Source organism: Ascaphus truei, chromosome 2, assembly GCF_040206685.1.
Source record: "Ascaphus truei isolate aAscTru1 chromosome 2, aAscTru1.hap1, whole genome shotgun sequence".
NCBI lineage: Eukaryota > Metazoa > Chordata > Amphibia > Anura > Ascaphidae > Ascaphus > Ascaphus truei.
This window is the reverse complement of record NC_134484.1, coordinates 5,125,868-5,138,634: the sequence shown is the minus strand read 5'-3', so window position 1 is coordinate 5,138,634 and position 12,767 is coordinate 5,125,868. Positions and strand designations below refer to the sequence as shown.

General features: G+C 50.7%; 1 protein-coding gene across 1 annotated transcript in view; it reads right to left on the bottom strand.

The window, feature by feature from the left end:
• Window positions 1–12,767, bottom strand: part of LOC142474501 (protein scribble homolog) — a 217,753-nt gene that overhangs the window by 16,772 nt on the left and 188,214 nt on the right. Inside the window, exons 16-17 of the mRNA XM_075580871.1 lie at window positions 11,907–11,987; window positions 3,641–3,994 (exon numbers count right to left, since the gene is read on the bottom strand). Of these exons, the coding sequence (XP_075436986.1) occupies window positions 3,641–3,994; window positions 11,907–11,987 (435 nt within the window). The remainder of the gene's footprint in view (window positions 1–3,640; window positions 3,995–11,906; window positions 11,988–12,767) is intronic.

Genomic DNA, 12,767 nt, shown 5'->3' with positions numbered 1-12,767 from the left:
GAACCCGTACCCCACACATCTCTCCACTATCTGCGCCCGGTTCCAGGTACAAAACCTTCCTGAGCGTGGACTCATGGTGCCACTGGGGTATAGGTCCAGAGACCAGTGAATTATCTCGTGCTTCTTTGGAAGTGTGTGTAAGTTGCCACTTGTCTGAGGAGCTTGCAATCTACAAGGTCCTCACTATATTACAGAACACTGCAATATAGGCTCAATCAGTATCTCACCAGCTGCCACCAGTTTTAAACGCCTGTCACGGGGACGCGCTTAATAACACATTTATATTTTGTGGGTCCTGATTGAGCAGAACAGGTTGAGCAAAATAAACTGAGATTTATTCCCTTGATAGGCAAACACACGACAACTGCAGAATAAACTTAATAATTACACTCACGGGTAGAGAAACAGAGGATAATGTCCAGAAAGGTGCCCAAGGACCAGAAGATTGTCCTTTAAAATGTAGTCCATTTGCAAATTGCCAAATACATAGCCAGTCCAATCCTTCTGTGAATGTGCAAAGTCTTTTCTGGTTCTCTGGGATTTGCTGGATCCCCAGGGCTAACGAAATCCTGAAGCAGGGCAAGTTTCCTTGTTGCGATGTTTTTAACCCCTTGCGTTCTGGAATCGTAGCCGCTGTACTTAGGTCTTATCCACTTGAAGAAATCAGGTTACAGCAACAACAACACAGGAATGAGGGGTACAGGCCTTTTTAAGGATAAGGGCCTGTGGGGTTTACATTAGCCTCATCCCATTGGCAACGAATTATCTTGATCCTATCAGAACCTGCCATGTCACAGGGGCAAATCCTACAGCCAGCTCAGGTAACTCTGAGCATGCTCAGTGAGCAGCTTGGTAGCACTGCTAAGTAAAAAGGGCCCACTCATTTCTGGGGACGCAATGTCTGGAGTTTGGGTCCCGAGGTGTGAAATATCCAGGAGGAGTAACAGGATCTGCTACTCAGAAACATCCTGATTAAGTGACACTTTACGAATCTGGGGTCTTTCATCCCAACAGGGGGCTCCTGTATGCATAACATTTGTTCCTACTGCTTCACAAAGGCAGGCAGACAAAAAAATAGCATCCTGCCGGTACATTTTAAAACAGTAACAGAAAGGCACTTCACTGCAGGTAGAGATTAGCCTGCAAAATGGGGACAGCCATGCATATAGAATTAACCCCTTCATCCCCAACGCGAAATAGGGGTAACCAGCTGAGCCCACTGCCTTTATTAATGCACTGATTACCCCCATTTTCGCCACAGGGAGGGCACCCGATAGGATGAACAAGACCTGAAGCAGGTGGGGACATCACACCGAAGGCCGGATCTAGAAGATATCTAACTCCTCCCACCGCTCAGCTCAGGAACCAACGTTACACAAGGAGGTAAAATACTGCACATTCCTGGACACGGCAGCTGTGCTCCACACCTGCTCACTTCCCACCAGAAACACCCTCCCACATCCTAAATAATCCTGCAGGGGCAGGATGGGAACGGCTTTAAGCATCAGCCCCCCCCCCTTTCCCCATCCCCCTCACCACCGTTACAAGGAGAGAACGTCCTGATCTGAGGTTGCTTCATATAGAGGGACGTCACCAATCCCCTGGTATTATATGAAGAGAAGGTCCTGATCTCATGCTTCCTTATACAGAGGGACACGATCATCTCCCGGTGATGTATGGCGGGCAGGTCATGCTTCTTTGGCTTGATCGGAATCTCCTTTACGCAGAAGGGCTTTGTGACCCGCCTGGTGTTATATATATATATATATATATATCATGGCACAATGAGCCATTCCCTGCACAGCTTACAATCTAATTATAGATGCCCCATACGGCACAGGGACACCATGTGTGCAGCCCAAGGGGACACGGAGCAGACACTGGGATTCAAAGCAGGACCTCAATCTTTTAAAAGGCCAGATTAAGAGGTTGACCCCTCCACTCCCAAAAGAGACCGCAACTCATTGCAGGGCAACGCGTGGCTGACCCCTCGAGTAGTGATGGGGTTAAGGAGGGGAGGTTCTATAAAGGGCCCAGCGTTATCCGATGATCGGGCACTGCTTTACATGGTATTCCTTCCTCGTGCACGTGGCTGGAATGTGCTTATCTCCGGCCCGGTGGGTTCCTACAAGGAAAGGACTTGCCAGGAGAGACACCGTAGCCGGCGCCCATGAGCCTGCACTTCTATTCTTTACACACAGCAGAGACGGGGAGGGGGGGGATAAGCCCAATATGGGACACCTTCCCAAGGATTCGGACATGACGGGGACACGTGCATGTCAAACACGGCAGTGACCATGTCATCGGCAAGACAACGGGGACAAATGGCAACCATGCGCATGCAGCCAGCTCAGGGGTGCGGTCTGACACGTAACCGTGTCATGTGTAAATAGCGGCATACATGTGAAAAGCAAAGTGGACACAAACTGTGGTGTACTTCCACACTCTGACGCGTTTCACAGTCTCCTTTCATCACTCCCAGCTCCCCCCACTATGGGCTGCTGCCTCTTTGCTCTGGCAACACAGTGGCTGCCCCCCTTTATACCCCAACATGCTGACAGCTATCCTCCTCTTTGTGCCCAGGGCACAAGCAGCTGTCCGCATTATAACCCAAGACCCGGCTTATCCCTCTGACCCTGGCATGGCCAACTCCAGTCCTCAAAAAAACCCCAACAGGCCAGGTATTAGGGATATCCCTGCTTCAGCACAGGTGGCTCAATCAGTGGCCCAGTCAATGACAAAGGAATGTCCAACTCCAGTACTCAAGGGCCACCAACAAGTCAGGTTTTAAGGATATCCCTGCTTCAACAGTCTGACTCAGCCACCTGTGCTGAAGCAGGGGTATCCTTAAAACCTGACCTGGCCACAACTGCTATAACCCATACCCTGAGCAGAGGGACAGGCTGAGGTCCAGTACTGGCCCATCTTTCCCAGGTGTGCTGTGCTTCACAGATTCTAACCAATGCTACAGATAGGGGACAGCTGCCAAGGTACCCAAATCAGAAAGACTGGCACAAACCAACAGGGGGCGCCCTTGTGAGAGTCAGTGTCAGACCAGCTCTGAATGGGTTATAACACTGAGAAAGCGCGCGCACGCACACCACACACACACACCACACACACCACACACACACACACACGTGAGGATGCAAAGATAGGGAGTGCAAAAATACAAGCGGCAAGTCGTGATAAATGACCAATAGCAGGCGAGTGCATATCAAAAAATATTAATCATCTCTAGAGGTATAAAACCTGGTCGGATGCTCAACAAAAACAAACCGGCAAACACTGTCACAATGCAAAAAAACAAACACACATCAATGTTTTATTCACCATTAGATCTTCACCAGGACAAGCCAATGACCAACCAGTAGATGTTACATCAACAGCAGTCCTGATGAAGGTCACTAATAGATAAATGGCTGACTTGTTGGGCAGGTGAAGGCCCATTTATGAAATCGATTCGTGTGACATGAACCGGTGGACATTGTTTGCATTATGAGTAACCATGTTCCTGCATGGACATGTAATCTTGAGTATCTGAGAAAGCTGGCAGCAAAAGGCTGGGTCACACGTGATGTGCATGCTCCAGACATGGAAACAACACGCGTGCACAAACACACACAAACGTGTTGCTTGCCTTCTTGACGTACACGCTGGTCTTCAGGACCCCTGAGTTGCCGTATCCGACAGGCGGCCCCCCCAGGGTGGCTCCGTTAGCCCCCGGCCTCTTTTTGTTAGCCACCACGAAGGGGTTATCGCTGAACAGGATGGACTGGGAGTCCACCAGCACCTCCTCCGATTCCATGTTAGTGACTGGGGTTCCCGCCTCCGTCTGCTTTGCCCCAGGGGGGGAAGGCTGGCAGGACGGGACCGGAGAGGCAGCTGGGGGCTCAGGGAGGTCGGCCGGATCATTGGCTACGATTGCAGGGCCGGGGTGGACAAGTGCCACGGGCACGGAAGGAGGTGAACATGTGTCCATGCCCAGAGGGAGCTGCAAGAGCGACACAGGAGGGGCAGGAGACAAGGCAACAGGAGAGCGGGAGTGAAAAGGGGGGGAGAGAGAAGAGGGGGGAGGAGGGACAGACACCCAGACAAGAACGGCAGAGGTAAAGAAGAAGGAGGGAGGGGAGAAAATAAGAAAGGGTAAAACCAAAATAAAATATACCAATGCTACAGAATTCTCCCATGAGAAGTAACTAGAAGTCTGGAACCCAGTAACACGACTCCCTGTCAGTGGGACACGCATCAAACTCCCCCCGCTGCAAAACCAGGGCAAAAACGGGGAGCAAAAAAACAGCACCAGCTTTATCAACGTCAAAAATTCCCACTGCCTTCCATTCCTTCAGCAAATCTGGTGCCGTTACCCCTAATGTTTCAGACCAATACACATCCCCAACTGTCCATGTAGCTGGTGGCCAGTGGTCATAGGGGCACAATGGGGGCGGGGGCGGAAGAAGTGCTATACGTGGCACGGTGCTTCATCCCTTTCTCTCAAACCTTGTGACACTCAGACACCAGTTATAAAATGTGCAGGAGGTTTATATTATATTCAAACATAAAAGGATGAGAAAGTATAAATCTGGCATCTTAATAACATTTCAACCACAATTTGAAAGCCCCCACGAGCGCCCGGCACTGATGCATGAGCCGCCGGCGCTTACTGAAGGCTCAGTCACCTTCTTAATGAACCAAAGGCAGACAGTGGTGCACAGCCAAAGCGGTCGCTACACCTCAGTTTTTAAGATGCACTCATTAAAGAAATCATGTTTATATCATCTTTTGGCCCACTCTTTGGCTGTGCGCCATTTTTCTAATTTTTGTCCATTGTGATCTGAATAGTGGCAGCACGCCCAACTGGAGTCCACAGGTACAACATAAAGGTGAGTGTGTGTGTGTATATATATATATACAGTAATCTACAACGTCAGTGATTCTCGTTTTATAACAGTGGTCCTGATGTTGAGGAGTGGGCTCAAACCCACCATCTCTCATCCTTCATGGCTACTTTTTCTCTTTAAAGGACTTTATACTTCCTGAGATTTACATTGGTTATTTCCATTTAATATACACTACTAGCCTCGTGACCGGCGTATCTGTTTATGCGAATTATTGAGCGCTTATACTACTGAAAAGCCATTTTTTCTAACCAGTCACCTTCTTATGTCATATCACCTTTTCTGCCGAGAGAGATAGAGAGAGGGAGATAGAGAGAGGGAGATAGAGAGAGGGAGATAGAGAGAGGGAGATAGAGAGAGGGAGATAGAGAGAGGGAGATAGAGAGAGGGAGATAGAGAGAGGGAGATAGAGAGATAGAGAGGGAGATAGAGATAGAGAAAGAGGGAGATAGAGAGAGAGGGAGATAGAGAGAGAGGGAGGGAGATAGAGAGGGGGGGAGATAGAGAGAGAGGGGGAGATAGAGAGAGAGGGAGATAGAGAGAGAGGGAGATAGAGAGAGAGGGAGATAGAGAGAGAGGGAGATAGAGAGAGAGGGAGATAGAGATAGAGATAGAGAGGGAGATAGAGAGAGAGGGGGAGATAGGGAGAGAGGGAGATACAGAGAGAGAGAGAGGGAGATAGAGAGAGAGAGAGAGAGAGAGGGAGATGTAGAGAGAGAGAGGGAGATAGAGAGGGAGATACAGAGAGAGAGAGGGAGATAGAGAGATAGAGAGAGAATTCCCTACCCCAACAAAGCCTATGAATAAATTAAAGGACCAGACAAAGAGTACCAATGGCAGTGACATGTTTAACTTTTATCACTTATTCGGGGCTGAGCTGGGTATCCGTGCTCTGAAAGTTCAGCTCTGTCCAACCACAAAGACCACATCTCCATATTCTGTGCAGCCACCTTCCCCTCGCCCTGGAGAATTTCAGCCCCATTGAAATATAGGACGTTTCACAGTATAGGGAAGAAAACCTAAAGAGAGCGAATGAGGCTTCAGTGACCCTATTGCTCACCCCTCGTGGTCTGTGGTCGCACAGCCTACGTGTTAAGGGGTCATTCAATAAACATTATAACAAACTCCTCATTGATCATCGACACGCCTCCGGCCATCATTACCAAGAAGTGCTGCTTCATAAGGCCCCTCCCGTGCTGGAGAAGACGCGACGATCTGGTCACGCGAATGGAGTAGCACTACTTAGCAAATATGGTCCTTATTAAAAAAAAAAAAAAAAAAGTCTTGTTCAGCGGGTTACGTATTGATCTCACGCAAAGCGGGACGATGAGAGCGTGAGGGGAGAAATGCAAAGAGAGGAGAGTCTGAGAGAAGAGGGGCCGAGAGGAGGAGGGAAGAAGGAACATGATGACAGAAACCGCCCACTGACTGCCATGGAAGAACCCATTCATTTCCATATGCCTCAAAGCGAGCGTCTCCATGTCAGGGAAGCTCACAGCTCCATCCATTTAAAGAGCTAAAAGCTTCCATGACATGGGGAAAGAAACAAAAATATAGTGGAAGGCAACGGGAGAGAGAACGTGCGAGAGTGTGTGAGAGTGCGCACGTAAGTAAAATAAAGGATGGGAGAGCGAGAGAGCGTATGTAAACGAAAGAGGGCGAGAGAGAGACCGTAAGTGAATGAAAGAGATAGGGAGAGAAGGGGAGAAGGGAACAGGAAGAAAGAGGGAGAGAAAGAAGGACATTTGGAGAAAGAGCAACAGAGAATGAAACCGAAATGAGAAATGGAAGAGGATGAAAGTGTAAGAATTGTAATAGAACACAGAAAAAGGAAGTAGAATAGATAAAGGAGGATGTCCAAGTTAAGGGGGCTCAGCGGGCTGGGGGAACACATGGAAACAGACAGAGCAGTACTCACAGGTCACCTTGTCCTCTCAGAAGCAGGAGGTGAGCTTTGTGTCCGACTCCCAGCTCCTCAAACTACTTTGCAAGGAGGAGTGGACAGAAATTAGCCCTTCCAAAAATAGTGTGCGGAGGAGGAGAGACCAAGACTGTGAATCAGGGGGCCTGGAATGGCAGCTGTGAGCCAGGCGGCAGGAATAGATCCTGACATTCCAGCCAAACCACCACATTCCTAACACCCTCCCCCTCCACAAGGCCCAACATCTCAATTGTACAAGGACCCCGGGCACAGAACAGTGCATATTACTCACCTACCGTAGGTACTCGGACCATTGTCTCAACCCCACCTCCCAACTGTACTTGGGCCAGTGTCTCAAACCCACCTCCCAACTGTACTCGGACCAGTGTCTCAATCTCACCTCCCAACTGTACACGGACCATTGTCTCAACCCCATCTTCCAACTGTACATGGACCAGTGTCTCAACCTCACCTCCCAACTGTACTCGGACCAGTGTCTTAACCTCACCACCCAACTGTACACGGACCAGTGTCTCAATCTCACCTCCCAACTGTACTCGGACCAGTGTCTTAACCTCACCACCCAACTGTACACGGACCAGTGTCTCAATCTCACCTCCCAACTGTACACGGACCATTGTCTCAACCTCACCACCGAACTGTACTCGGACCATTGTCTCAATCTCACCTCCCAAACTGTACACACACAGACCAGGAAAGCAAAGAACAACTAAGTATAACACCAAGAAACTGCACCACCTTGTCTCCTGTCCACAACAGGAGGATTAGGTACCACCTGCCACACACGTCCCTGACAACCTCATTACATAAACAAAGGACCAACCGACCAGTGTCACAACCTCACCTCCCAACTGTACTCGGACCAGTGTCTCAACCTCACCACAAAACTGTACACGGACCAGTGTCTCAATCTCACAACAAAACTGTACACGGACCAGTGTCTCAATCTCACCTCCCAACTGTACTCGGACCAGTGTCTCAACCTCACCTCCCAACTGTACACGGACACTAGAGCTCCACTGCTATGCCGCAATAAAGTTTTTTACAGTCAAATCTTTCAGCCTCTGCACAAGTTCTTTCGGCGGTGCATCGATTTTTTCTCCCACGGGAGGAGTACCATAGTTACGTCAGACGCTGTCGGTAGCACGCCGGGTTGCTGGGACAACAGCCGGACACAGACTACACCCAGTTCTCATCACCCATCGTGACGGAGCAGTCGCTACTGGACCGTGGTGAGAAAGAACAGATGAGTCTTCAGACCTTGTGGGGACACCGCTAGGCCCTCCTATTAACTGTGAGTTTTACAGCTTGATGCACTACTGCGTATACGCAGACTATTGAAAAAGACATTTGCTTTCTCACGTTTTACATACCTGGAGGTTAGCCCATTACTCGGGCATTCCCCTCTCTTCATGATATAATATACTATGCAGTCCAGCTTCCATACATACCTCTGAGCGCCGGATTTGTGAATATTACGATTCACTACACAACTACGCAGTGTCTCAACCTCACCACAAAACTGTACACGGACCAGTGTCTCAATCTCACCTCCCAACTGTACTCGGACCAGTGTCTCAACCTCACCTCCCAACTGTACTCGGACCATTGTTTCAACCCCACCTCCCAACTGTACTCGGGCCAGTGTCTCAAAACCCACCTCCCAACTGTACTCGGGCCAGTGTCTCAACCTCACCTCCCAACTGTACTCGGACCAGTGCCTCAAACCCACCTCCCAACTGTACTCGGACCAGTGTCTCAACCTCATCTTCAAACTGTACTCGGATCAGTGTCTCAACATCACCTCCCAACTGTACTCGGACGAGTGCCTCAAACCCACCTCCCAACTGTACTCGGACCAGTGTCTCAATCTCACCACAAAACTGTACTCGGACCAGTGCCTCAAACCCACCTCCCAACTGTACTCGGACCAGTGTCTCAATCTCCCCTCCCAACTGTACTCAGACCAGTATCTCAACATCACCTCCCAACTGTACTCGGACCAGTGTCTCAACCTCACCTCCCAACTGTACTCGGACCAGTGTCTCAACCTCACCTGCCAACTGTACACTGACCAGTGTCTCAACCCCATCTCCTAACTGTACTCGGACCAGTGTCTTAACCTCACCACCCAACTGTACTCGGACCAGTGTCTTAACCTCACCTGCCAACTGTACTCGGACCAGTGTCTCAACCCCATCTCCAAACTGTACTCGGACCAGTGTCTCAACCCCATCTGCCAACTGTACTCGGACCAGTGTCTCAATCTCACCTGCCAACTGTACTCGGACCAGTGTCTCAATCTCACCTGCCAACTGTACTCGGACCAGTGTCTCAACCCCATCTCCAAACTGTACTCGGACCAGTGTCTCAACCCCATCTCCAAACTGTATTCGGACCAGTGTCTTAACCTCACCACACAACTGTACTCGGACCAGTGTCTCAACCCCATCTCCAAACTGTACTCGGACCAGTGTCTCAACCTCACCTTCCAACTGTACTCGGACCAGTGTCTCAACCTCACCTGCCAACTGTACACGGACCAGTGTTTCAACCCCATCTCTAAACTGTACTCGGACCAGTGTCTCAATCTCACTTCCCAAACTGTACACAAACAGACCAGGAAAGTAAAGAACAACTAAGTATAACACCAAGACACTGCACCACCTTGTCCTGTCCACAACAGGAGGATCAGGTACCACCTGCCACACACCTCCCTGACAACCTCATTACATAAACAAAGGACCAACCGCACTCTCCAAGTATGTAGTAAAAAAAATAAATCAGTTTAATTCATCCAAAAAGTTAACAAGAGCGACATTTCGAGCCACCCTTAGGTGCTGGAGCTGGTGAGATTTTCCCGGCTCGGCTGCTGGCACCCCATATAGATAAGTAGTGACTGGCTATCTCATTTCATTTGTGTAAATGTTGTTGATTGTTTTTGACAAATGTTGTTGTTGTTTGAGTGGCAAAATATCCTGATTTGACCCCCTCATTATAAGGACGGGGAAATACTGGCGTCTTCTCGCCCAGTACACAGACAAAACCGTCAGAGGACCAACTGCTGTTCCCATCTTCACAGGGTTCAGATAGCGATCCAGGGAGAAGTCGTACCTTCAGCCCACTGACATTTCCCAGTGTACGGGGGCAGGAGACCATGAATTCCGGTCTACTGCCACTTTCTATAGGGTATTACCACCTCGCTGTGGAGCAGCTGCACCCAGAAAGACCTGTTGTACCCTTCTTTAATACACACGCACGCACACGCACACGCACGCAGACACACACTTATTTGTTCCACTAAAAAGTATCAATATTTGCAAAATAATACAGTTTTCTTCATGATCAAACAAGTTTACTGCAGCCCAGGACTCACTGTGACACGGCCACAAGCTGAACAAAACGCACTCACATACTCACTCACTCACATACTCACTCACTCACATACTCACATACCAAGGGGAATGTGAGCATGGACCTCACTGGACATCCCGGCCCAAAAAACAGGTGTCCCCCTGGTTTAATGACTCACACCAGGGCTAGACCCTCATATGGCTGTCATACAAAGATTTAACAGCAGCACCTCGTCCACATAATACAGCAAAAGGCAGAAAAGACCATTACCTCCGCCGGATCCGGCAATCTGGGGAGAGGGCGCCTGTTCCCATATACCTGGTGCCACTGGACTGTCAGCATCTCTCTCTCAGCGCTGAGGTTAACAGCGCTTAATAGGCGGGTACTAAATATATCATTTTTCGAGAGAAGCCCCCTGCCTCTAAACTCTGTGCGTTAGAGAGGCCCCCTGTCCTTGAGGTGTGTGTAAAAGAGGCCACCTACCTATCGGGGATGTATCAGAGAAGCCACCTGCCTCACTGGGGTGTATCAGAGAAGCCACCTGCCTCACTGGGGTGTATCAGAGAAGCCGTCTGCCTCACTGGGGTGTATCAGAGAAGCCGCCTGCCTCACTGGGGTGTATCAGAGAAGCCGTCTGCCTCACTGGGGTGTATCAGAGAAGCCGCCTGCCTCACTGGGGTGTATCAGAGAAGCCGCCTGCCTCACTGGGTGTATCAGAGAAGCCGTCTGCCTCACTGGGGTGTATCATAGAAGCCGCCTGCCTCACTGGGGTGTATCAGAGAAGCCGCCTGCCTCACTGGGGTGTATCAGAGAAGCCGCCTGCCTCACTGGGGTGTATCAGAGAAGCCGCCTGCCTCACTGGGGTGTATCAGAGAAGCCGCCTGCCTCACTGGGGTGTATCAGAGAAGCCGCCTGCCTCACTGGGGTGTATCAGAGAAGCCGCCTGCCTCACTGGGGTGTATCAGAGAAGCCGCGTGCCTCACTGGGGTGTATCAGAGAAGCGGCCTGCCTCACTGGGGTGTATCAGAGAAGCCGCCTGTCTCACTGGGGTGTATCAGAGAAGCCGCCTGTCTCACTGGGGTGTATCAGAGAAGCCGCCTGTCTCACTGGGGTGTATCAGAGAAACCGCCTGTCTCACTGGGGCGTATCAGAGAAGCCGCCTGTCTCACTGGGGCGTATCAGAGAAGCCGCCTGCCTCACTGGGGCGTATCAGAGAAGCCGCCTGCCTCACTGGGGCATATCAGAGAAGCCACCTGCCTCACTGGGGTGTATTAGAGAAGCCACCTGCCTCACTGGGGTGTATCAGAGAAGCCACCTGCCTCACTGGGGTGTATCAGAGAAGCCACCTGCCTCACTGGGGTGTATCAGAGAAGCCGCCTGCCTCACTGGGGTGTATCAGAGAAGCCGCCTGCCTCACTGGGGTGTATCAGAGAAGCCGCCTGCCTCACTGGGGTGTATCAGAGAAGCCGCCTGCCTCACTGGGGTGTATCAGAAAAGCCGCCTGTCTTACTGGGGTGTATCAGAGAAGCCGCCTGTCTCACTGGGGTGTATCAGGGAAGCCGCCTGCCTCACTGGGGGGTATTAGAGAAGCCGCCTCCCTCACTGGGGTGTATCAGAGAAGCACAGTGGCTGCGAGTGTCACACAAGACATCACACCACACACACACAAACACACACACACAAACTGTGAGACACACGGTGCCAGCACTCACCCTGTTCCCTCTGGACAGGCCACTGCTGGGTAAGGCTGCCAGGGTCTTGTAATCCAGCTTCAGAGGCTCAGCGCTGTAACTCTGGGAACAGAGGATGGGCTGATGTATGAGATGTACATTGTGATCGGATCAGTATCCGTGAGTCACAGGTCTGTCTGTGATACCTCAATGCTTAGTCAGCCTGTGACGTTAGGGACGGTTTTAGCACCATGTGTCACTTTATCTTGCACGGTCACCCTGCAGAGGAGACATCTCTCCTCCGTTCTGAATGCACACGCCCCGCCCGGGGAGCCGGCCTGAAACCCGCTCACATCAAGAACCAGCGCTGACCAGAGCACTGATAGTGACCAGTAACGTGGCAAGGACCAGCTGCTAAACCTGCTGTGTCTGCCAGGCGTCAGACTTTGGGGGGGCTTTAGGTTACCTCCCTCAGCCCACGACCCATTCAGTTTGTAGCGCCAACAGTGAGACTGCAGCATTGCATCCTCTGCAACAGTGAGACTGCAGCATAGCATCCTCTGCAACAGTGAGACTGCAGCATAGCATCCTCTGCAACAGTGAGACTGCAGCACAGCATCCTCTGCAACAGTGAGACTGCAGCATAGCATCCTCTGCAACAGTGAGACTGCAGCATAGCATCCTCTGCAACAGTGAGACTGCAGCACAGCATCCTCTGCAACAGTGAGACTGCAGCATAGCATCCTCTGCAACAGTGAGACTGCAGCACAGCATCCTCTGCAACAGTGAGACTGCAGCATAGCATCCTCTGCAACAGTGAGACTGCAGCATAGCATCCTCTGCAACAGTGAGACTGCAGCATAGCATCCTCTGCAACAGTGAGACTGCAGCACAGCATCCTCT